The sequence below is a fragment of the Siphateles boraxobius genome, unplaced genomic scaffold (genome assembly GCF_051911475.1).
Source record: "Siphateles boraxobius isolate OS27281-9 unplaced genomic scaffold, OSU_SipBor_1 61, whole genome shotgun sequence".
NCBI lineage: Eukaryota > Metazoa > Chordata > Actinopteri > Cypriniformes > Leuciscidae > Siphateles > Siphateles boraxobius.
This window is the reverse complement of record NW_027509188.1, coordinates 2293212-2316498: the sequence shown is the minus strand read 5'-3', so window position 1 is coordinate 2316498 and position 23287 is coordinate 2293212. Positions and strand designations below refer to the sequence as shown.

At 38.8% G+C, this 23287-nt stretch overlaps 1 protein-coding gene across 2 annotated transcripts in view; it reads left to right on the top strand.

The window, feature by feature from the left end:
- Positions 1 to 19287, top strand: part of LOC143718627 (uncharacterized) — a 31748-nt gene extending 12461 nt beyond the window's left edge. Inside the window, exons 1-3 of one of the 2 annotated variants that reach the window (XM_077209651.1) lie at positions 7225 to 7308; positions 9197 to 9344; positions 17826 to 19287. In XM_077209651.1, the coding sequence (XP_077065766.1) occupies positions 9257 to 9344; positions 17826 to 18703 (966 nt within the window). In that variant the 5' untranslated portion in view covers positions 7225 to 7308; positions 9197 to 9256 and the 3' untranslated portion in view covers positions 18704 to 19287. Of the gene's footprint in view, positions 1 to 7224; positions 7309 to 9196; positions 9345 to 17825 lie in introns of those variants that run through there. The other variant, XM_077209652.1, reaches the window with a different exon arrangement.
- Positions 19288 to 23287: the final 4000 nt, after the last annotated feature.

Here is a 23287-nt window from a genome sequence, read left to right as displayed (position 1 = left end):
CATCAGTATTTTAACTTCTATGTATATATATATATATATATATATATATATATATATCAATATAAATTTTCCACACAGAAAAAAAAGAAAGTTGGGATATGTTGTTTAGTTTACAATTTCTTAAAAGTGTTTGATAACATATATCCTTGCCCTATAATACTTGTACTCCACTTGTAAAAAATAATTGCATATTAACTTGGTAAATCTAAAAAACTTGGTAAGTCCCACTACATTAAATGGTAGGTTACCTTGTATTTTTCCTTAAGGTTGTTCCATTTCTTCATAGCTTGTTTGGCTGTGATAGCCAGGTCAGACTGGTTCACAAATACTCTGAAAAAAGCAAAAAGAAGAGGACAACTTAAACACAATTACTAATATTACTACTAACAATAATTATTATTGTCACTCCTCTACTCCCTGCATGCATGTACTATCATACACTTAAGTGCAATACTGCCTCCAAATAACTTTCTGCATTCATATCATAACCAAATCATAAATGTCACATGTAACTTACTATTTATTTTGCTTGTCACTAGTATTTTGATTTCTTAGTTTTATAGTATGTATTTGTTTTCTTTCATTTTGATGCATAAAACTCTTCTGACTGGCTGGCAGACACAACCAAACACACCAATCGACCAACTACCCTTAGCGTACAAACATTTTTATATAACAGTCTGTAGTACAACAAAATACAGATTATGCATAATGTTACTCACTCCCATCCATTTTTGGAGGAATTCCTCCGACCAGTGAATAGAGCCTCGTTGGCCGCTCGCCATGTAATTAATGCTGCGGTTTCCTCAGATGTCCCTTGGTTTCAATTATTATCACATTATTCAGAATGCAATTACATAATAACAGCGGTACGAAAAGTAAAACTGTCTTACAGATGTGGGTCTGGCTTTCTTCTGCCATTATTGCTCCGCTTCAATTGTCTCTTGACTGTGGGATAAAACGAGTCTGTGAGCAGACTGGCCGGTTGGCTCGCGCTTTATGGAGATTCCACTTCCGAAAACGTTTGAGCACATTTTCGATTCGCCATAAATTTTCGTAAAAATGCCAATATTTGAAATCTACACAGTTGATTTCTCGCATCAAATGTTCTCAGAAGTGAATTAAGTGATGAAATAGCGTACGAAATTGTAGAAAAACGACTTACTGTATTGACTTGCCTCTCCTTCCTCGTATGCCGAAATGAATGCTGGGATATTTCTGCCGTCAAGTTCACACAAGTTACCAACCGATGCATCCTCGGTAAAATGGGCGTGTCAAGAACACTTCCGGGATTTTTAACCGTTCTTGTCAAAATGCAAACTTGTGTATTGGGACAGTACTTGGGCCACGAAAGATGACGTTTCACAAGAACACAAGGACACAAGTACAGACAAGAACACAGATTGAGAAAGGCCCAGTGTCTGCGTTCAAACACGCCATGTGGAACCACAGCTGGCAGAGGTCACACTGGATCCACTCATCCACCACTGCATTGGACCCTGGTGGCAAGATGCTTTTACAAATGGAACAGTAGCTGCCATCGTCCATTGCGGGCGCTCCTCTTTTTGCTGAAATGGCCTGTTTAGTCCTTTTTTCGCTTCCCTTTTCTTCTCTTGTTCCTCCTTCCCTTTCTTCTTCTCCTCTTCTTTTTCTTTGGCCTCTAGCTTTTCAAGGTGTGCCACATAATTGTCAGTTGTAATGACCCGGGCTTGCAGTGGCACCCGACTCGTATCCCTTCCGCTCTCTGACCAAAGGTGGGTGTGACCAGGATGTCCGCTAAATATTTTTGAATGAGCCCAGTTTCCACCAGCAGCGGCTGCAGAGGAGGGAGCGGCGGCAGCAGAGGAGGGAGCGGCGGCTGCAGAGGAGGGAGCGGCGGCTGCAGAGGAGGGAGCGGCGGCTGCAGAGGAGGGAGCGGCGGCAGCAGAGGAGGGAGCGGCGGCTGCAGAGGAGGGAGCGGCGGCAGCAGAGGAGGGAGCGGCGGCTGCAGAGGAGGGAGCGGCGGCTGCAGAGGAGGGAGCAGTGGCAGCAGAGGAGGAGGCGGCGGGTGCAGAGGAGGGAGCGGCGGGTGCAGAGGAGGGAGCGCTGGCAGCAGCGGAGGGAGCAGTGGCAGCAGAGGAGGGAGCGGCGGCTGCAGAGGAGGGAGCGGCGGCAGCAGCGGAGGGAGCGGCGGCTGCAGAGGAGGGAGCGGCGGCTGCAGAGGAGGGAGCGGCGGCAGCAGTGGCAGCAGCGGAGGGAGCGGCGGCTGCAGAGGAGGGAGCGGCGGCTGCAGAGGAGGGAGCGGCGGCTGCAGAGGAGGGAGCAGTGGCAGCAGAGGAGGGAGCGGCGGCTGCAGAGGAGGGAGCGGCGGCAGCAGCGGAGGAGGTGGGCACAGCAGCTGCAGTGGGCACGAGCTTTACAATCTAGATAGGGAGTGCTCAAGTTAAAAACTGGTATTCTTCACATTATGTTAGATTTAAATTGCATAACACAATTAATAGGAATATTTTTAGGGAATACAATGAAGAATCTAACCTGTGTCATGTCCACTGCTTCTCTTGACAGGCGATAGATTCCTGCCTTCCGGAATCCTGCCATGATGTTGCCTGCAGTGACGGCCTTTTCATACGCATGTTTCAGCACAGAGGAGAAGTGCTTCTTGCCCACCACCATGTCTCCTCTCACCAGGCCCATGCGACTGGCCAGGGTGCTGAACACTCCCTTCAGGGGGTGAAAACACTAATGTCCAGTGGCTGCAGCATGTGTGGGTTGTGTGGGGGGGTAGGAGGAGAATTTCAATTTGGTTTTCCCTGTAGACGTCTATTATTTGACGGCCACAGTGGGTTTCGTGCTGGTCCATTATAAGGACCAGAGGGCGTGAAGGAGGGGCATACTTAATGAAATGGTCCAACCAATTCAAAAACAGCTCTGCCGTCATGTAGCCTTTGTCCGCATAGTCGTAAAGGCTATTTTCTGGCCCACCCAAAGCATACGCCACACTAGGAAGGCAGCGGGGATATATTATGAAGGGAGGGACACTTTCACCAGCTGCACTGATTGCTACATGCACAGTGATGTGCTCCCTGGTGGTTGTATGCTGCCGGTAGATGTGGCGCTTTCCCTTCTGGCAGATCACCATCTATTCCCTCAGGTGTTGCAGCAAGGACCCTGGCCTTATCAAGGGAGTCCAGTGTCTGGGTGGTCAGCTCTGGGTGGCGAGCTTTGAAGCGGACCCACCAGTTGTCACTCAACCCCGTCTCCAGGTTGACCAGAGTCTTCTGGCTGCTTTCTTTAATTATTTCCAGGGCACTTGACAATGGTTCTTTTTAGGGGAAAACCATGATCTGCCATCCAAACAATATAATTTACTAAACCTTCTTCTTCCTCCAAGGTAAGGGCCCTATTTGGATGAGGCCACATTCAGATTTCCCCAGCTTGTGGTCTGACAAGGTTGACTGTGAGACACTCCTCACACTTTCTCCTAACTTAACAGCATTTAATGCTGCGTCTAGCATTTCCCTGCTGTATTTTCTCCCTGACATTCTTCCCTAACATAATGTTACTAAAAGAAGACATGCATTTGTTAGCTTTTCTGTAACTTAATGTTCAAATTGTAATGTTAATACTGCCAGGACACACCAGGGAGAGGAGGAAACCTAACGTTAACCTTAAACGTATATCGTTTTTTGCTGATGTTCATATTTTTCATGTTATTAAAAGTCTAGATTAATTTTTTATTGGGTCCGCTCAAATTCATGTCAGACAAAGTGCCTCATTGAATGTGTATATCCCTTTAAAAAAGTACAAATATTTGCAAATTGTAACTCATAATTATTTTATAAGACCATAAGAATGTTTATTTGTCATTTTTTGGTGGGTGAACATGTTTTAAGAGCCGTTTTCTGCGGATGTATGCTTCTCCCCTCTTCCTTTTGTCCTGCCGGAAAACCTTCCCCCCGCCATTTTCATAACAGTCATTGGTTTGGTGTACGTAAGAAACTCACGTTGATTTCTTTGAAACGCCTGGCTCTTGAAACATAGGGTTGGTCGGAATCGAATGAGGAGGAGGCTAAGATGACACGGATATATAGATGACATGACTTGGAAGTAGAGGGCTGCATTGGGATTGAGTCCCGCCGGGTCCCGCGGGACCCAACGCAAATCTCGCGGGAGCGGGCGGTTTGAACTTTGCTGCGGGCGGGAATGGGCGGGAAAAAAAAAACCCTGCGGGATCGGGAGGTTGCCTAACGACATGATGGAGATGTCAATGATGTGGAAAAGAACCTCAAACTGGGTATTTACAGCACAAAACCTGAGCAAGGCAAGTCTGACATTTACTATTCATCTTCCTGATCAGTGCATCAGAATACATGCAGGCCAGGGAAACGAAACCAACAAACCCATGAATCTCTTTAATAATAGCAATACAAATACGCGTTTTTTTCCTGCGGGACGGGAGAAGACACAAAGTCAGTGCATCTCTATTATTGTGCGGGAATAAATTCTCCGAGTTTTGCGGGAGCGGGCGGGAGTGGACATACATATTGCGGGAGCGGGCGGGAGTGTAACACATACGTTGCGGGAGCGGGCGGTAATGGTCAGAAATTCGGCGGGCGCGGGCGGGAGCGGGATGAAGAAAACAGTCCCGCGCAGGACTCTACTTGGAAGTGTTTATTTATAGAATTTGCGGGAAAAGGTCAAGTGTCCGGAATACCGTGAGGTCCGGAATACAGTGACTCTACTTTATTCCTCTACGAGGCTGGTGGTTTTCGCATTCATTTATTGTTAGTTACATTAGTGATTTCGCTTTTAAGTGATATTTTATACTTTCTTAATTTTGATAATATTCAAATGTCTTTACTTTTAGTTTCATTAATTTGCTAGGTAAGAAGAGTTTATTCATTTATGTGTCAAGGGATTGTTGTGTACAAATAAAGCAACGTAGCATATAAGCACCGCAGTAAACGGAACCGCCATTCATTGACACAGAGATACGCAGAACATGCAGGATTCTCATTAAGAGTCTCATTTTGCGGTTTAATATTCTAATTTTGACAACATTTCATTTGAGACACATTATCATCACATCACAGAAGAAGGTCTATTACACGGCAACCCGTCAAAATAAAAGTTTGGTTTAACTTTGAGAAACTGATATAAATAGATTACTCTTGTACAGTATAATGTACATCTTAATGTAATACTACTATTACTAATAATAATATTAATACAATTATTATTATAAAAAAAAATCTTCCATATTAAAATTTTAACAGTAAACCTCTGTTGAGTAGCACTTGTTTGCCAAAAATTAAAGGGCTTGTTTAATTATCATTTAAGTAAAAAAATTTGCAGTTTGTTTCAGGAAACATCAAGCAATTAAAAGATAGACCGGTCACCTGGTGTTATACAACCAAAGACCACATCTGTCTCCTATCATAAGATCTCCTGATCTGAAGCCTTCCTGTCTGTGGAGGTGTGTATTTGGCAAAGTTTGGAGAACAGGAACACCGACATTCCCCCAGTGCTCTGATCAAAGTAATGCTTGATCAAAAACAATTTAAAGATAGACCGGTCAGATTTTGGGGTTTCCCTGCCAGATATGAAAGGCTTTGATTTAATTATAGGAGACCGTTGTAAAACCCCAGGTGACCGGTCTATCTTTTAATTGCTTGATGTTTCCTGAAACAAACTGCAAATGCTAATTCATAGCAGCTACACAGAGAGGAAGGGGAGGGCCGCTGCTCCTGCCATGATGGAGACAAGCTTCATTTTCAATATAGCAAATGGAGAGCAAACATCTCTTCTGCTCATGAATTCAAGATCTGTGATTTTAACCAGAGCCAAAAAGACATCCTAATTTCACTGATGGTAAGTTCACTTCAACACATGTTTAAAATTAATTTTCAAATACTTGATAATTTAACATCTTATTTAAAATAATAAAATCTATTAATCACTATTTTATATGGTTTATTTATCTGTAAGTCAATATATTGTGGTATACACATGATGTTCCTATATCACAGATGTTCGACTCATGTTTAAAACTTACTTTAAAATACTTAATAAAATGAACATCTTATTTAATACATTTTATATGCTTTATTTGTCATCAATGCTTTTTATTTCTTTAAACTCATTTGTGACATTTCCTCTGCTCAGAAAGATTTAAGAATATGTGACTTGAATATGTGAGACAGATAGAGACAATCTCAGCATTAAGTTCTACACGTTTAAAGTTTAAAACTTACTTTAAAATACTTCATAATTTAACATCTTATTTTATATATCTGTTATTTTACATGTTTTTATTTGTCATCATTGGTTTTCTCTAAACTCATTTGGTTTCATTCTCACCCATAGATATTATGGACGATGCTGATCCATCTGAAAACCAACGATCCTCTGTTCATAATTTCATCGTTCTGTGTACATGATCCTGATATAATAAAGACATCCCCTGAAAAAACATTCCTTTCAGTTACACCAAGCAGATTGATGTCGCACGCACGCACGCTTGCACGATCACAGCCATAAACTCTGGAACCACATGGGGGGCCAAAAGGTCACAAGAAACCTGCTGCTCATAAAACCCCCCATGGTCACATCCTGTCATAAAATATGTCATAAAATCATTAATCATTTTTGACACATACTACAGTATATAGACTACTTAAGAACAACACAATGACTGGCTACCGATATGAGCTCAAACACTGTTTTGACACTTTTAAACCACTTTTGTCACTATTTGCATTTGAATATTGTGATATCTTGAATAAACTGGTTTGCAAAATCTCACTCTTTTTTATTAATTTATACAGTACTGTTTAAAGGTTTGGGGTCAGTAATAAAAATCTGTTAAAAATGTGTTAAATCATTTAAAAAAAAGTGATAGTAAAGACTTCCATTGTTAGAAAAGATTAATATTTTTAATAAACCCTGTTCTTTTTAACTTAAAAAAAAGTTTCCTAAAAAAGTATCTCTGGTTATAAAAAAATAATTATGGATCATTTGACACTGAAGACAGGAGTAATGGCTGAGGAAAATGCATCTGTGCATCACAGAAATAGATTATATTTTAAAGTATATTAAAATAGGAAAACTTTATTTTAAATTGTAATAATATTTCACAATATTAATTTAATTTAATCACATAATGCAGGTTTGATGAGCATAAGAGACTCAAAAACATTTAAAAAAAAACAGTAATGTGTCCAAACTTTGACCGGTACTTTTATTTTGGTTTGGTGGTGTGACGTCATATGGCTGCGCCTTTGCTGTGCCTCTTTGCTCCTGCATTTGCTGTGATTCGGCTGAATAAAGGTTTGTGTTTTAAGTCTTTAGATCGATATAAATCATGTTTGGCTCGGTTAGATTGCGATTTAGAGTCTGTTTTACTGCTTTATGAGAGCTATGAAATGAGTTATATCACTGAAAGTAACGTCGTTATGCTTAACCATAACCCTTACAATAATAACCTACAGAAATCCTGCAGGATTTTTCGCTTGTGCTGCACAGCAGTCCTGCAGGAATTATACATTTTTCACCAGTGTTGGATGTTTCTGCATGTTTCTGTTGTACTGAAGGGCTCATTCTAAAACAAGTAGGAATGTCCTGCACATACTGCGGTGCAGCACAAGTGAAAAATCCTGCAGAAACAAAATGTTTCCTTACAGGAGTTTTTCCTGTAAATGAAAAATAAATAATATATACGAAAAATAAATATAAAAAACCCTACTGGTTTTGGATTCAGGATAGGCTATATAATGTCTAGACTAGAGAATAAAACTCTGATAGTTGCTGTAGTTTCATTCATACAATTTTTATTTAATCAGATTCAAGTACATTTCATTGAACTATGTTTGATATATTACGCTCTGGCTGTTGGCAGCAATAGAAACAATGAATCTTAACAAATAAATGAATACAATTAAGAGTAAGAATAGATACAGGCAAAAATAAAAAAATAACCATTACTCTAAATCATTTCAAAATTATGCATTTATGCAAACATCCAAGACATTTCAACATTCAAGAGATATGAGTCTGTACTGTACACGTTTACCTTATAACATTAAGATGCAAAACCAGCAATTTATTTTTAATCCAACTCCCATCTATTTGGTTAGATGCAAAAAAATATATATATATATTTGCAAGACCTGGCAGGTCCTTGAGATAGACACAGGTTGTCTGTGAATTTGATGAGTTCAACTGAGTCTATCTCTCTTTCTTTTAAAATGCTTGTTGCTGTTATCCCTGATTCTCTGTCTTTGCTGATGTCATTCATGTTGTTTTCATAACATCAATGAAGGCATGACCCTCTCCTTGCGCATTCCCTACATCTATAAATGATCGTATTAATGCTACAGAACCATGTTTGGTTTGAACTGCATGGTTGATTCTTTTAGATATAGATTTTGCTCCTTTTGAATGAATTTGCTTGCCATTAACCACAGCCCTAGAGTAAAAACTGAAAGCTTTATTGCACTAAAACCTGACTCTTGAAGGAGATAAGACATCGTACATGTGGACATCCAAGAAACATCACGCTAGAACTACCAATACACTATCACAATCTTGGTGCCTCCCAACATTTTTTCAACAAAGCTTTTGCTTTGCTGTGTTTGTTGTTCATCATTGAATACAGCAGCAATGAGTTGTGGAACATGCTGGTAAAGGTTAAACATGTTAACATGTTCTGCTACAGCTTGTGTGCCATGAAAGAGTTTCTGGAGGTGTCCATTCTGGTACTCATATAAGAATGCACTGTGACTCCATAAAGGACCCCAATTTTTTTTACAGATGCTGCTGCATGTACAAGTATGTGGACATTATAAGACACATGACACTTTCCATACAGAGACTCAAAACGGCCCACAAATGCTTTTAAAAAGCCATCAGCTCGAATCAACGAGTCTAACGAATAAACCTGTAGTAAAAATCAATAGCCAATGTTTTCATGAAAGTGCAGTCTATATTAATCTACATATCACACCAAAAATAAATTATAAGTAATAGATATAGTAGGCTAATGATGTGTCTGTCTATTTGTGCTCTTTTATTCATATAGTACTAGGTTTTAGTTTTTTTATGACTTTTTGGCTAATGTTTAAGTCAATTAACTCACTCTGACTGACTGTCTTACCAGTGAACTGAACTAAAGCTTATTGATACTCTTCTTAACGTTAATTATTCTTATTTTTGACAGGACAAACACACAGAAAAACTCCTGGTGAAGTGACTGAGATCCATGTGACTCACTATTATAATGATGGCGTTTATTAAAGAGGAAAGTGAAGACGTGAAGATTGAAGAAACATTCAGAGTTAAACAAGAAGACACTGAAGAACAAAACGGTTGGTTTCATTCTCACAGTTGAACACAGTCCTTTAATCGTTCAGCTATACAGAAATTAATGATAATTTTAAAGAATGTCATATGAGTGTCCAAAATAAAGCGCTATTATTTGACATTGAGTCTTATGTGGACAGACATGTTGAGATCACATGACCAGACACACAATAAGGCTGAGAGATGTTTGTGAGACATTTGGTCGAAGTCCACAGTAGTCGATTGTCGAGTTTGTGTGCGCGATCCTTAGTTATCTAGTTACCAATGATCCCGCGCGCGAACTCGACAATCGACTACTGTGGACTTCGACCGAAAACAGGAAGAAAATGGTCTTGGACAAAAACTACGATAAAACCTGTTGGAAAGCATCTTTTGCAGCGATTTTTGTGTGAGCATATCAGTGAACAACCCACACCACTCGGTGAGTTTCACGTCTTTGTAAACTAAAGATTAATGCGTTTTTTGAAGGATTGTTTCTGTGCACCTATACAACTCTTGTGGAGGTGGGGGGGTGCGACCACAGAAACCGAAATTTCTCGGGACAGCAGCATGTGTCCAAATTTTAATCTTAACCGTTCTATTTCATCAGAAACGATCTTGAAACAGGGCTTTAAGTGTAAAATACCGTACTTGTCCTTTAAAGTATTTGACATATCTGCACAAAATTGGTAGGGGATCATCAACAGCATGTCCTGAAGGTAACTGAGAAGTTTGGATACAACGCCACCTAGTGTTCCAGAGATATAATGTTTTTTGCAAAAACACTTGTGACTTTTTAAAACATTCTCCAAATTTTGATATCTCTGTCTTTACATTCCCTGGTATCTGTATTATGATTTTTTTTTAAGTCCAGACAAGTAATTTAAGGGTCAATTTGTAAAGAAAGACTACACACCTGCGCATATCTATAGACTAAACGCATAATACGCATGTGCACCCAGTCAGTGTTTTCACAGATTCGCATTTTTTAACCCATTTCAAAGTTTGCGTTCTCGAGCCACCAGGCACTGTTGTTGTGCGGATGAGCCGGTTGGAGTGCATTAAGCGCATGTCGTGTTAGCGGCCCCTAAGTTAACCCTCTGTTAAGTTTAACCACTGGCAAAGTTGTCATTACACTCTATTTAGCACAAACAGGGCTACCATAATATGTGAGCAACATGTATGTATATGTAGTATTTTTTGAAAGAATATTGTTTATGCATGGTTATTGAAAAAACTAAAACTTAAAGTTTCTGAAATAAGGCCACAAAACACATACTTAATATGTCCCCACAAGACTTTTGACTAATGGATGTTTTCGCCTAGAGTTTTTGCTTCAAACTGATCTGAAAACCTGATCATCCTGCCTAATCATTTACACAAAACAATACATTGATTTAAATTTGGTAAGACAATATTCCTTTTTGAAAGGCAATATGCGTGTGGGCGTGATTCACACCTGAGAAGACAATGACCTGCATAATGAGCCGCATAATGAGCCTCAGAGGTGGGGGACTCGAGTCACATGACTTGACTCGAGTCTGACTCGAGTCACAATATTCAGGACTTGTGACTTGCTTGATTAAAGTATGAAAATGACTTGACTTGACTTTGACTTGAGAACAAGTTACTTGAGACTTGACTTGACTTGAAGTGGAAGACTCGACAATGACTTGAACTTATAATAAACAAACAGCAATACAATTAATTAAAATATGTATATATTTTGACGTCAGCATCACTATCGGCATCTGTGCCTTTAACGCTGCTCAATTCAAACCGCGCCAAACATGGCAGACAGTAGTCGAGTTCCACAAATTGTCTCGTTTGGCTATACAGACTTTGAACTGGACCGTGCCTATAAAAAAAGATTTGCCAGTTGCAAAATATGCAAGGCATGAATATCCGACACGACAACCACAACGTCAAATTTCGTTCGACATATAAAGAAGAACCACAAGGAAAGGTAAGAAAGTAATCTCTTTATAGTCGCTCAGTTAGACTAGATCTACGTTATAACGATTACTAATGTAATGAATTAATCTTTTCTGTTTGTATTAATTTGGCCTTGATGGCATATTATGTTTTTTTCTTATTAGAAATGTGACCATGGCATTATCATTAACGTTATACTGTTACGTCTCGTAAATAGATGTAACTGTAACTTATTGGGGAATTTGACTATAACAGTGGCGTAGCATGAATTTTTGAATGTTGATTGGCATCTTAAAATGAGCGGGCAGCTCAATAGTACAACTAGGTTATAATGTATGTATTAAATGTGCGCATTTTCAAGTTTGTGGACTGCGTGTGGAAACTATAAAGCATTGCGCATAACGTTACTGCATGACAGGCTAACAACATGGAGGCGCCGATGTGATCACTAGCACGCCACGCACCTAAACATTTCTAAAGGGCTGTTTTAGGGTTGACAACCGTTCCGTATAATACGGAATCGTTCCGTATTTTGACACATAAAAGTCTTGTTCCGTATTGAACTGACACGGAACGCACTTTGTTCCGTATTTTTGAGTATCAATTCAGTGCAAATCCATGACAGACACTTAGCTTCTATTCTAATATATATGTCAGACAGACTATGAATGAACGAAGACCTGCTTTAATGCAAAATTCAGGTACTTGGCGCCCCCTTGGCGGGCTCTGACCCGCGCTCGCGCCATTGGATGTGCAGTTGCCGCAGCACAGCCTATGAGCGAGAAAGACGGCATAGATATATGCAGCATAGATATATACACGGCTGTGTAGCTGCAAATGCGTTTTACATATAGGCTTCAGTAAATCGAGGAAAAGGAGTTTCCGAAGACATTTGTTGGCTATGATAAGAAAATCTACTAAATTTAAAAAAAAAAAATGTTTGCGCTTGAAAGAACATTCTAGAAGTCTCATTCTATTGAATAAGTTCGCACAAGGCTACAGAACCCTGGCAACCCTATGTTTAACGTTACACCTGGCCACTTCATGAGTTATCTCAGATCGGATAGCTGATTCTGATTTATCAAAACGATTCCATTTACACTTGGTCACATAAATGTGGTTTTGCAAATTGATTTTCCTTAAATTACATTATTTTTAAAAATGTAAAGAATGTTTGTGCATACGAAAATAAATTTGTTTTAATGTTTACAGGTAATGTTAATGTTTACAGTTTTCCCTGATTGTTTTTTTATTTTTATTTTTTTATCCATGCAGATATGATGAATATTTTAAATCCAAGATACACTGCACCGATCTACAGCAGCCATCCATGTCACAGTTCATTGTGCCCCAGACTACTACATATCCAGTCAACCACCCTCGACAAAAAGCCATTACAGAAGCAATAATATCTGATCTGATCAATAATTGCAACATGCCCCTGTCTATCACTGACAACAAGCACTTCATTCATTTTCTCTCCATTATGGACACAAAATACACTGCAGTGAGCCGCAGAACCATCACCTCAAGACTTGACACTGTGGTGTCTGAGAGACAATCAAAACTAATAAGTGAAATTGCCACAGTTGAAAATCTGTCTGTCACTGTGGACATCTGGTCAGACAGAAGAATGAGAGGATTTCTTGGCGTCACCGCTCACTGGATGAACACTGCAGCAGATGCTAAAACTTTGAAATCTCATCTACTAGCTTGCAACCGGTTCAAGGGGTCACATACGGGAGAGAGAATTTGTGAAGAATTTGAACAAATATGTGATCAGTATAAACTCAAAGAAAAGATTGATCACATAATTTGTGACAATGCAGCAAATATGAAAAAGGCATTCACCACATGTTTTCCCAGTTCAGCTGAAGCAGACGAGGATGATGATGACTGCCTTGATGATGCAGAACTTTGGAATGCTCTTCCAGTGGATGAGGAGGAGAGGCTGAATGAGACATTGACCTCCAAAAGTCAGCATAGACTACAGTGCTTTGCGCACACACTACAATTGGTTGTTGGTGATGGTCTTAAAGAGACCAGGGCTGTCAGTTCGGCTCTGGCCAAAGCGTCGCGTATCAGTTCTCTGCTCCACACAAGTACTAGATTTAAGGAGGAATTTGAGAAAGAATTTGGCCAACGTGGCGTTCCTGCTTCTGTTGTTACTCGATGGAATTCGACTTTCCGACAGCTGAAGTCCTTGCTTAGCTGTGACCACCAAACTTTGTGCAAGGTCTTGGATGTTAGAGGGCACAGAGAGACTATTTTCACTCTAAGAGAGTGGGCTCAGATTAAAGAATTGGTCAGCATTCTGAAGCCCTTTGCTGATGCCACTGAGCTCACTCAGGGAGAGAAAGTTGTAACCATAAGTGCTGTGATTCCCCGTGTTCTCTCCCTTAACAATCACTTGGAAAACCAGAAAGAAGGAACACAATACTTGGTCAACCTAATCCACAGTCTTCAAAGATAATTGCAAAGAAGATTCAAAGGCATCTTTGTCAACGTAAAAATGTCTCAGCCAGAGACCAATGAAGGAATCCTGCCATTCTCTGATCCCGTTTATGTCAAAGCAGCTGTTCTTGATCCAGCCTTTGGGGTTATGTGGATAGAGCACGGTGTATTGGTTGATGACAAGCTGAAGGAGCAGTTGATCATGGAAGTAAAAAGTAAGTGATAGGATAAATTTAGAATGAGACCCCATACTTGAAAATATTACATTTTTTTTTAGTTTTTTTTTTACAATAACTGGAAGTGCTGCACAATAAACCATTAAAAGTTTGCAACGTTGATTTAAACACCCAAGTAGTCTTATTCCTAAATGACAATGTTTAAAAAGTATGATCACAGCAAACATTAAATTCTGCGTTGCACTGCTGCTGGCCCAGAGAGAGCAGTTATCATGTATAAGTATTAAAATTGAAATATAGATACTGCAGTTGAAAAACTATTACAATCATTCAAACCATCACAGAAATACTGAGATAAAAGTAGCGATTTACTTAGTTACTTGCTCAAGTTACTTAAGGTAATTTGATGCTTCAAATAAAGTTTCTGTCAGTTACAGTGACTGTCACTTAATGACTCATTCAAGAGATTCTTCTAAAACACTGATTCCTCCAGTAATGAAACAAGTTAAGCCTTTATGAGTGAGACATTGAATCATTTATTCAGTTTCTGACAGCTTAAAAAAAATCTTTTCAATTAAATATTTTTGAATAGACTACAGCAATTAACATTTTGTCAGAACATTTAGTAAATTACATGACATTTTTTTGTAAAGAATTGTTAGATAATTGTCTATTTAGAACTAAATCATGATTCTCAATGTATCCAGAATCATGCAGCTCTAGAATATTGTGTAGGTTTATTTATAATTTCACATTTTTGTGTTTTAGATCTGATTCTCCAGGAGGCAGAGCAGCATACCAATATGGAACAGACAGGTCATGGAGATGAAGAAGAGGAAACCAAAGGTGATGAAACTGGGCTGTTCTTATACCACAAAAAGCAGAAGAAATCCACTCATTTCAGCCCTGCTGCCCAGCTCAACCATTACCTGGACAATTGTGATGGCCAGAACTGCCTTTTGTTCTGGGGAATGAACAAGGAGAAAATGCCTTCACTGTTTCAAATGGCAATGAGGGTATTAGCTGTGGCTGCTTCAAGCGCACCTGTCGAGCGTGTGTTCAGTCATGGGGGGATTATTATGCGGCCCCATCGTTCACAGCTTAGTGCCACTGTCTTGGCAAACCTTATTTTCTGTAAATGCAACACATTTTAGACTGTTTCAATTAAAATTGAATTAGACAGATTGGATTATACATCTTAGAATCGATACATCTTAGACTCTGAACGTTTTGTGTAAACAACACAATTTTATTTTATTTTCAGATATTAATGTAGCACAGATATGCATATGATTAATATGTAGCAAATGTATAATAAATAAGATACATAATATATGTATACAAGTTCATCTTTTCTGTGCAAAAATAAATATGTATCGAAAAAATGTACCTCTATTTATTTTAGTAGTGTGACTTGACTTTACTAGAAACTTATCAGGAATTGACTTGACCTGGTTAGGGTGAACCCTTGACTTGACTTGACTTGCTTGATTTATCTGAACTGCGACTTGAGACTTGACTCGAGACTTGATGGTTAAGACTTGAGACTTGCTTGGACTTGACCATGTGTGACTTGTCCCCACCTTTGATGAGCCTTTCACACAGCTGTGTCACTGGGTACCAGGGGTTCACATCTTGTTGGAATGTTGGAAACATCTTGAAAAAATTTGTCTTTCCACAAATTTTTTATGCATGCAAATTGTATAATATCCAACGTAAACATTTCTAGTAATTGTGCAGTTAATTATCATACTGTATTTTCAGAAAGTTTTGGAATATGTATCCTCTCCCCAAATTTGTCACTAATAAAACACAATAAAAAAGGTTACAATTACAAAAACAATTAAAATTTTAACAATATTTCAAGTGTAATCTTTCATTGTAAAAAGTATACGTTTTATTACACATATTTCAAAGGTAAAGATTCATTAGTTTGAATATTGGAACAAACACTATAAGAACATCTTAGTTGATAATTCAATATACCTACTTTATTTTTGACAAAACATCCCTATATACCCACTATATATTTAACATATGAGCAGAAATTGGCGAACACAAGCTTATTTAATGTGGCAGTAGTCTTTTTTTTTTTTACAGTAAAAACTTTATAATCTATCCAAAACTAATCAACGAAATCTTGTCTAAACATTCATATTTGGTCTGTAACATATCGTGTTTATGATATATTATCATATAAATGTTAATTTTCAGTTTGTTGCTTATACAAAGACATTTTATTTCAACATATTTCAGTCTAGTTTTACTCATCTCAGTAGGTTATAGCAATATATTTTGGATGTTCATGTAAAAATAACATGTTTATTAATGTAGTTGCGACACATAAACGGCACAGATGCGCGCTATACAGCTGTAGTAAAAACAGCGCGCGTCTATGCCATTCATTCATTCACACACAGACACACAATTCATATTTAAACAATCTTTTTGCGGTTTATAGACACTATTCCATATCGCTATTAGAACAAAGCACTTAAGAATAAACTTAATATTCACATCAGCTTGATCCGTTGCTCCTCGAAATGAAACTATCAGCACCTCTAAGGTACATTTTCCAGGATTATTTCAATAGTATTATTCCTCACAGCGTAGCAAGATGACGTAAAGCACATGATTCTTATTAAACTTGATGTGTTTTATCCAGGTAATGTGGGCGTAGGCATGTTTGCATGGCTTGCCTCAGATCATTTGCGTTTGAATAGCGCGCGCTCTCCGTGGGCGTGGTCACATTAACACTTAATGAGCTATAATGAGATGAAAAGAAAAAGACTGACATCGCTCTCTTTTCATACCTATTATATAAGATGAGAATATTTGTTTTTTTATATAAATTGCTTAATTTAAAAGAAGAGAATTCAAGCTTCATAAAGAAAAATCTCACGTGCCTGTGTGACAAGTATTCGCTGAGTTACAGTTCATTTTCGGATACGTTTCAGAATGGACTTCACTGACAGAGAGAAGGCAAAACTTGCATCATGTTTATTTTTCTCTACTTGACAAAGCACAACACGCCGGCGTGACCACCCGACCCCAGGGGGTTAATAACTAATGATCTTTGCAACGGAAGTGAATCAATCAAAACTAACTTCAGCTGGACAATAACTTTAATTCTAGAGCTGCTGTAAAGCCAAAACAATGTCTATTACTTTAGTTTCCTATTATCACTGTAAAGCTGCTTTGAAACAATCTGTATCACTTGTCAAACTCCAGTCCTGGAGGTCCACTGTCCTGCAGAGTTTAGCTCCAACCAGCTCCAAAAACACCTGCCTGGAAGTTTCTAGTAATCCTGAAGACCTTGATTAGCTGGATCAGGTGTGTTTAATTAGGGTTTAAGCTAAACTTGGGTTGTGTGTTAGGGTTGTGGCCCTCCGGGAACTGAGTTTGACACCCCTGATGTATATTGTTAAAAGCGCTATATAAATGAAGGTGACTTGACTTGTCTTGTCTGGTATGCTTAAGCCCTTGATTAGCTTGTTCAGGTGTGTTTGATCAGGGTTGGAGCTGAACTCTGCAGGAAAGTGGATCTTAAGGGCCAGAGTTGAGAACCCCTACATGACCATATCACTGTAGGCAAGAAATCATAGTACTTCTGACCTATTTCATTCACCAAATCCGCTATTATCCAACTAAAGCTGGCGTTTTAATTTTTTCCATAGTCCCAGTGTGGATCTTAGAATTTTTCTAGCATCATATTATATAGGGTTTATGTACAGTTATGTGATTAAAGTTGAGCAGACATTGACTAATCGCTGATGACATCATTAATAAAGCGAGATGGCAATGCTTGCCACACAGTTGCAACTAGAGGCTTATGTTTGTGAACAAATGTTGATGTTGGCTTGAGAAGCCAGAACCTTGCATTTATTTTTCAGTCTGTGCCATTAAACTGGGCTTAAACCTGTTTATCAATTTTCACCTTAGACCCGATGCTGCTGGAAGATGAGATTCAAGAACTGAATGTTGTAAAAGAAGAGGAACATGATTTCAAAACTGGTGAAAACCAACCTAGCTGCTCGCAGACTGAAAAGACTCCCTCACGAAAAAGAGCTCGAAAGACGGGGGGTAGACGTTATTTCACCTGCTTTCAGTGTGGAAAGAGTTTCAGTAAACATGAAAACCTTAAAGCTCACGTGAGAATTCACAATGGAGAGAGTCCTTACCCCTGCCAACAGTGTGGGAAAGGTTTCACTGGAAAAGGAAGTCTTAAAGTCCACATGAGAGTTCACACTGGAGAAAAGCCCTTCACATGCCAACTGTGTGGAAAAGGTTTTTCACAACAAGGAACGCTGAATGACCACAAAAGAATTCACACTGGAGAAACGCCTTTCACATGTGATCGATGTGGAAAGAGTTTCAGACGTAAATTAAACCTTAATGGCCACATGAGGCTTCACTCAAGAGAAAACTGCTTCAAATGTCATCAATGTGAAAGAAGTTTCACAGACCGCAATCACCTTGAGTGGCATGTGATAAGTCACATTGGAGAGAAGCCTTTCATGTGCCATTACTGTGGAAGGACTTGCTCAAGCAAATCAAACCTCGATGTTCACGTGAGACTTCACACTGGAGAGAAGCCTTTCACCTGCCAACAGTGTGGAAAAGGTTTCAATGAAAAAGGAGTCTTGCAAGTCCACATGAGGCTTCACACTGGAGAGAAACCTTTCATGTGTCTTCAGTGTGACATGAGTTTCACATATCGAAGAGACCTGAAACTTCATTTGCGAGCTCATACTGGACATAGCAGTGTTGTGATTGGTCTACCGGTTACAGCTCGTAGAAACAAAAAGCCCATTATTTGAATCTCAGCTCTGGAGGATTCCTAAAATCAGCATTGATTACTGGAAATTACTTTAGAACTGGGATTGGAATTGTCTTCATCAGTACTGTATTAGTGGCAGTTTAGACGTCATTATTTGCGTATTCTGGCAAATTGCCTCAGTTTTGGATTCATTTGGTTTCCCTAATTTTCCTGCCACTAGTTTTTTTTTTACCATGTTTTTTTCATTTATTACATCATACCTGTTAGTATTCAGTTCCTTTTTCCAGTATAGTTGTGTTATACATGTTGTTTCATTGCTGCAAATTCATACCGAATTTGTTTTGTTCAACATATATTAACTTTAATTTTGAACCCTGATCATCTTCCTCTTCATTGGACTCTGAATATGTGACATGTGGATAAACTTTCACCTTAGAACATGGGGGCCAAATTGTCTGTAAAACTAACACTAATTACATAATTACTAGTTTCATATTGTTTAGTTAACTTAAGAGATGGTTTATTACTGAAATTTAACTCTTTCCAAATCTTTGACACAAATTTCCATTAAAAAATTTGTAAGCTCTTAGGAATGTTCTGTGTTTTCACTGTTATATGGTTGGGGGCGCTGTCCCAGTCGTTGAAAAGTCTGGCTGATTGGATTTAGGATATTTACATTTGAATCACACTGTTATGCTGACGAATATCAGGGTTGGGGAATTTACGGGAAAGTGCTGATTGCTGTACTTCACATTTACATGCTTTGTTCAGATTGCCTCCCCCTTTTATGTAAATCCCTCCCCCTTTGGAAGGATAAAACACTGTTTTTAAGCTATTGAGTCAGACTTGGTGACTACAGCATCGCAACAGCAAAGTCCTCAATAAAGAGTAACTTCTGCATTGAAAGATATCCCAACGTCTCCTGGTCTTTCGCTTCTAAGTCTCCTACACTTAAGAAGAAAAAGGTTCACAACACTGGTTTATAGCAGTGGATCTGAAAGATGCATATTTCAAATTCAGATAGCCCCTTAATCACAGGTGCTTCCCGAGATTCGTGTTCGAAGGTGTCGCGCTCCTTACGTTCACGAAAAGCATTTATAGCACAACATTCTGTGTTCTGCGTCTTTTCAGTATGCGGTGGTTTCAGCTGTTAGCCCCATTATTGTGCTTGTGAACTTGGCTCTTCCCGTGGATTTATTCCGGACGCTGTGATTGTAGGTATAACCCGATTGTAACAGCTGGTCTGATGTTGTATGCACCAGAAGCCCACACTTGTTGCTTCATTATGTTATATTTGTATGCAGCAATATACCCTTGTTGCTTCATTATTATCACTCTCTGTGATATAGTCCTGCGTCGGCTCGACCGTGTTGAGGGCGGTGCTAAAGGCGCCGGCACAGTTTTGCCAGCTAGATGCATGATTGTTTCAATCAGGTCCCGTACCCGAACTGATTGAGGCTTGGCTTTTGTTCTTTGTTGCATTCACCTGCTACGACATGTGTGACATTTTTCTGTCAACTCTGCATATATCCTTCACGATCGATATCGCATGATTGTCAATTGACCGGGTTCAGACCATACTAAATGTTCTGGCTGCGTTTGTGCAGGACAAAGCTCAGAGGACATCAGAAGTTACAGGGACTGATGGCAGGTGTACACAGGCTACACCGTAATTTAAATTTTAATGGAGAGTAAAACAAAGGCAGAACACCATACAACCTGATAGGTAGCATTATTTGATAGAACGCCGGCACCGTAACTTCATATTGACGCGCGGCTAAACAAAGGCAGAGTACTGTAACTCAATATGAGCGTTCCAAAACAAAGCCAAAGAGCAGTAACTGGTGTTACAGTGTTCTGCCTTGGTTTCTCATGGGCTTTTGAAAGTTACTGTTAAGACAACCCATTATTTTCTCGCAAAAACAACAGAATTGACTCAAGATACTTATCCACATAATAAAGGAGGTCCTGAATGTGCCAAAAATGTCAATAACTGATTTTCAACCAAAAACGAAGTTACGGTCTTTTGCCTTTGCACGGCAGAGCTGCTTTAGCTGGTTTAAATGGGATACCCAGGCATTCCCAGACCAGATGATCCCTTCAGCGCGTTCTGGATCTACCCCGTAGATGGTGCTTAATAGGCATCCTGATCAGATGCCCGAACCAAGGGTCCTGTCTGGCAGGGGTGGCCATAAGCATCTGCGGGTGCGTTTCAAGAGCTAATGTGGGGCCCTATACAGTTGGGATATAAGTTAGTTTTCATTATTTATGGCATATATTCAGACATTATCTGCAAACATTTTTGTAATTGTGAGCACAAATGCACAACATGACTACATAAACATATTTATTTATAGCTGAGACCTTAGCCTTGCATTTGCTGCTTGTTAGAATATTCTAACATAAATTATGCCCAAAAAAAAAAACCCCGGCAGTGAGTGAAAAATGTGCCAACCAACCCCACCCCTATGAAAGTGAACCTGACCATTACTATAGTATACTATAAGAATTGTAGTCCTATAGTAAGTTTATAGTGTTCTATCATATTTTTCACAGGTTTGTATTGTAGTGCTATTTTATTAGTTACTGTACCTGTCAAAAGTATGTGTCCAAACTTTTGGCTGGTACTGTAGTAGCCCTATAATATTTCAATAGTAATACTATATATCTAGATGTCGTAGTATTCCTATATTATTTAAAATATTATTACTATAGTATGAGCTGTGTGAAACTCTGCAAGAAAATCACCACCTTGTTGAACTGTTACCGTCAAGACGGAGACTCAGATCACTGGCCACAAGAACATCTCGGCACAGGAACAGTTTCTTCCCACAGGCCATTTCCCTCCTGAACAGTTAACACTCCTCCCAAGGCATATGCTTGTAAGTGCAATACTCCCACTGTTTAGTGCAATATCCTACAACTCAGGGTGATACTTATATGTAGATTTATTTATTTATAATATTCAAAACACTGTAAATATGTTCATAATCTGTAAATCTGAAAATGTCTATTCTGACTAAACCCAACTGTGATAGTTTTATTCTCATATATTTATATTTTTATTTTTTATTCTTATAATTTGTAGTATTATGTTTCATGTTGTATTTGTATTTGTATATGTCCACTGGAAGCCTCAGTACCAAAACAAATTCCTTGTGTGTGCAAGCACACTTGGCAATAAAGCTCTTTCTGATTCTGATTCTGATTCTGAAAATATCTAGTTAAAAATGCAAAGATGTAGTCAACTAAACACAATAATATCAGTTTTACATGTGAATATTAAGGGCCCCAGTCCTGGAACGAGCTTTCTACTGTAAAACCCCACAACTGTCACCCCGGTACCAGTACAGAGGGCCCAGTGTACCTTGAGACACCACTCATTGTCAATACTGTGGTCAATCCTTTGTTTATACCCTAATTGGACAACATGTCCTGGGAGAAACATACTTTAAAAAAAAAACAGCATGAGTAAGATATAACTTAATTTTATTGTTCAACATCTTAAGACAATGTTCTCAATTAGTATTAGCAGTTGTTTTGCATTTTTTGAATTTGATCCAAGTCACATGATCCACATACTCCAAACAGACTCGACTATGATATTGACAACAGTACTGGATGAAAATGTATTTCTTGTGGCTCCTACAAGAGACTAAAGACTATGTATCCTGTGGTACACGTTACCTGTTTAAGGGTTAAGTGGCATGGCTGAGCAAATATACAGAACCTGTGAATTGTTTGGACACACTTTCCCTCCCAAGAGAATGGGAAAGTGTGTCCAAACTTTTCACTGGTACTGTACAATTCAGTACACTGCACTATATATGAAAGTAATCGTGCCTATGAAATCATATTATGGAGCAAAGCTTGTACAAAATATAACATTGGCCATTAGTTGTGAAACTGAAGTAATAACTTCGGGCGAAAATAACAACCAGGATATCATGAAAGCCATAATGTCCTTGAAACGTTTTATATCTGTAAGCAATATGTATTGCTTTATTATTGGTTATTGGCACACTAGTGGTTTTTAATTCACCATATACCCTTTTGTTTTGGAGATTCAAAACTTTGTAAAATTGCTTGCAAACAAACAGATATGGTGCATTTAAGTAAAACAGACTGGTTATTGTTTATAGTCGAATATGTAACTAAAAGTGTACTTATAATAATATTTATAACAGTGTTTTCTAGGTTTCTTGCCACTGGGGACTCATTCAGGACTATATCGTCCAGCTACAGCGTTGGTGTCTATGGGGTCAATATAATGCCGCATAGTTTTGCAAAAGAATAAAGTATCGCAAAAGAAAATAAAGTTTTGCAAAAATAAAGTATTGAGCAAAGAAAAAATGTTTTACTCACAAAAATAAAGAATGGCAATGGGGGGGGGGGGGGGGGGGGAGTACTGAGAAAAAAATAGTTTTGCAAACAAAAATAAAGAATTGCTAAATAAAAAAAAGTATTGCAAAAAGTAAGATATAATTGATTTCAAAAATCAATGACAGCTGTAATCCTATTTTATATCTGCAACATATTTTCCATACTCACACCTAACTAAGTTATTTGCAACGCTGCTTTTATTCTGCGTTTCAGTCCAGCGTGTGCTCGTAATACCGTTTTT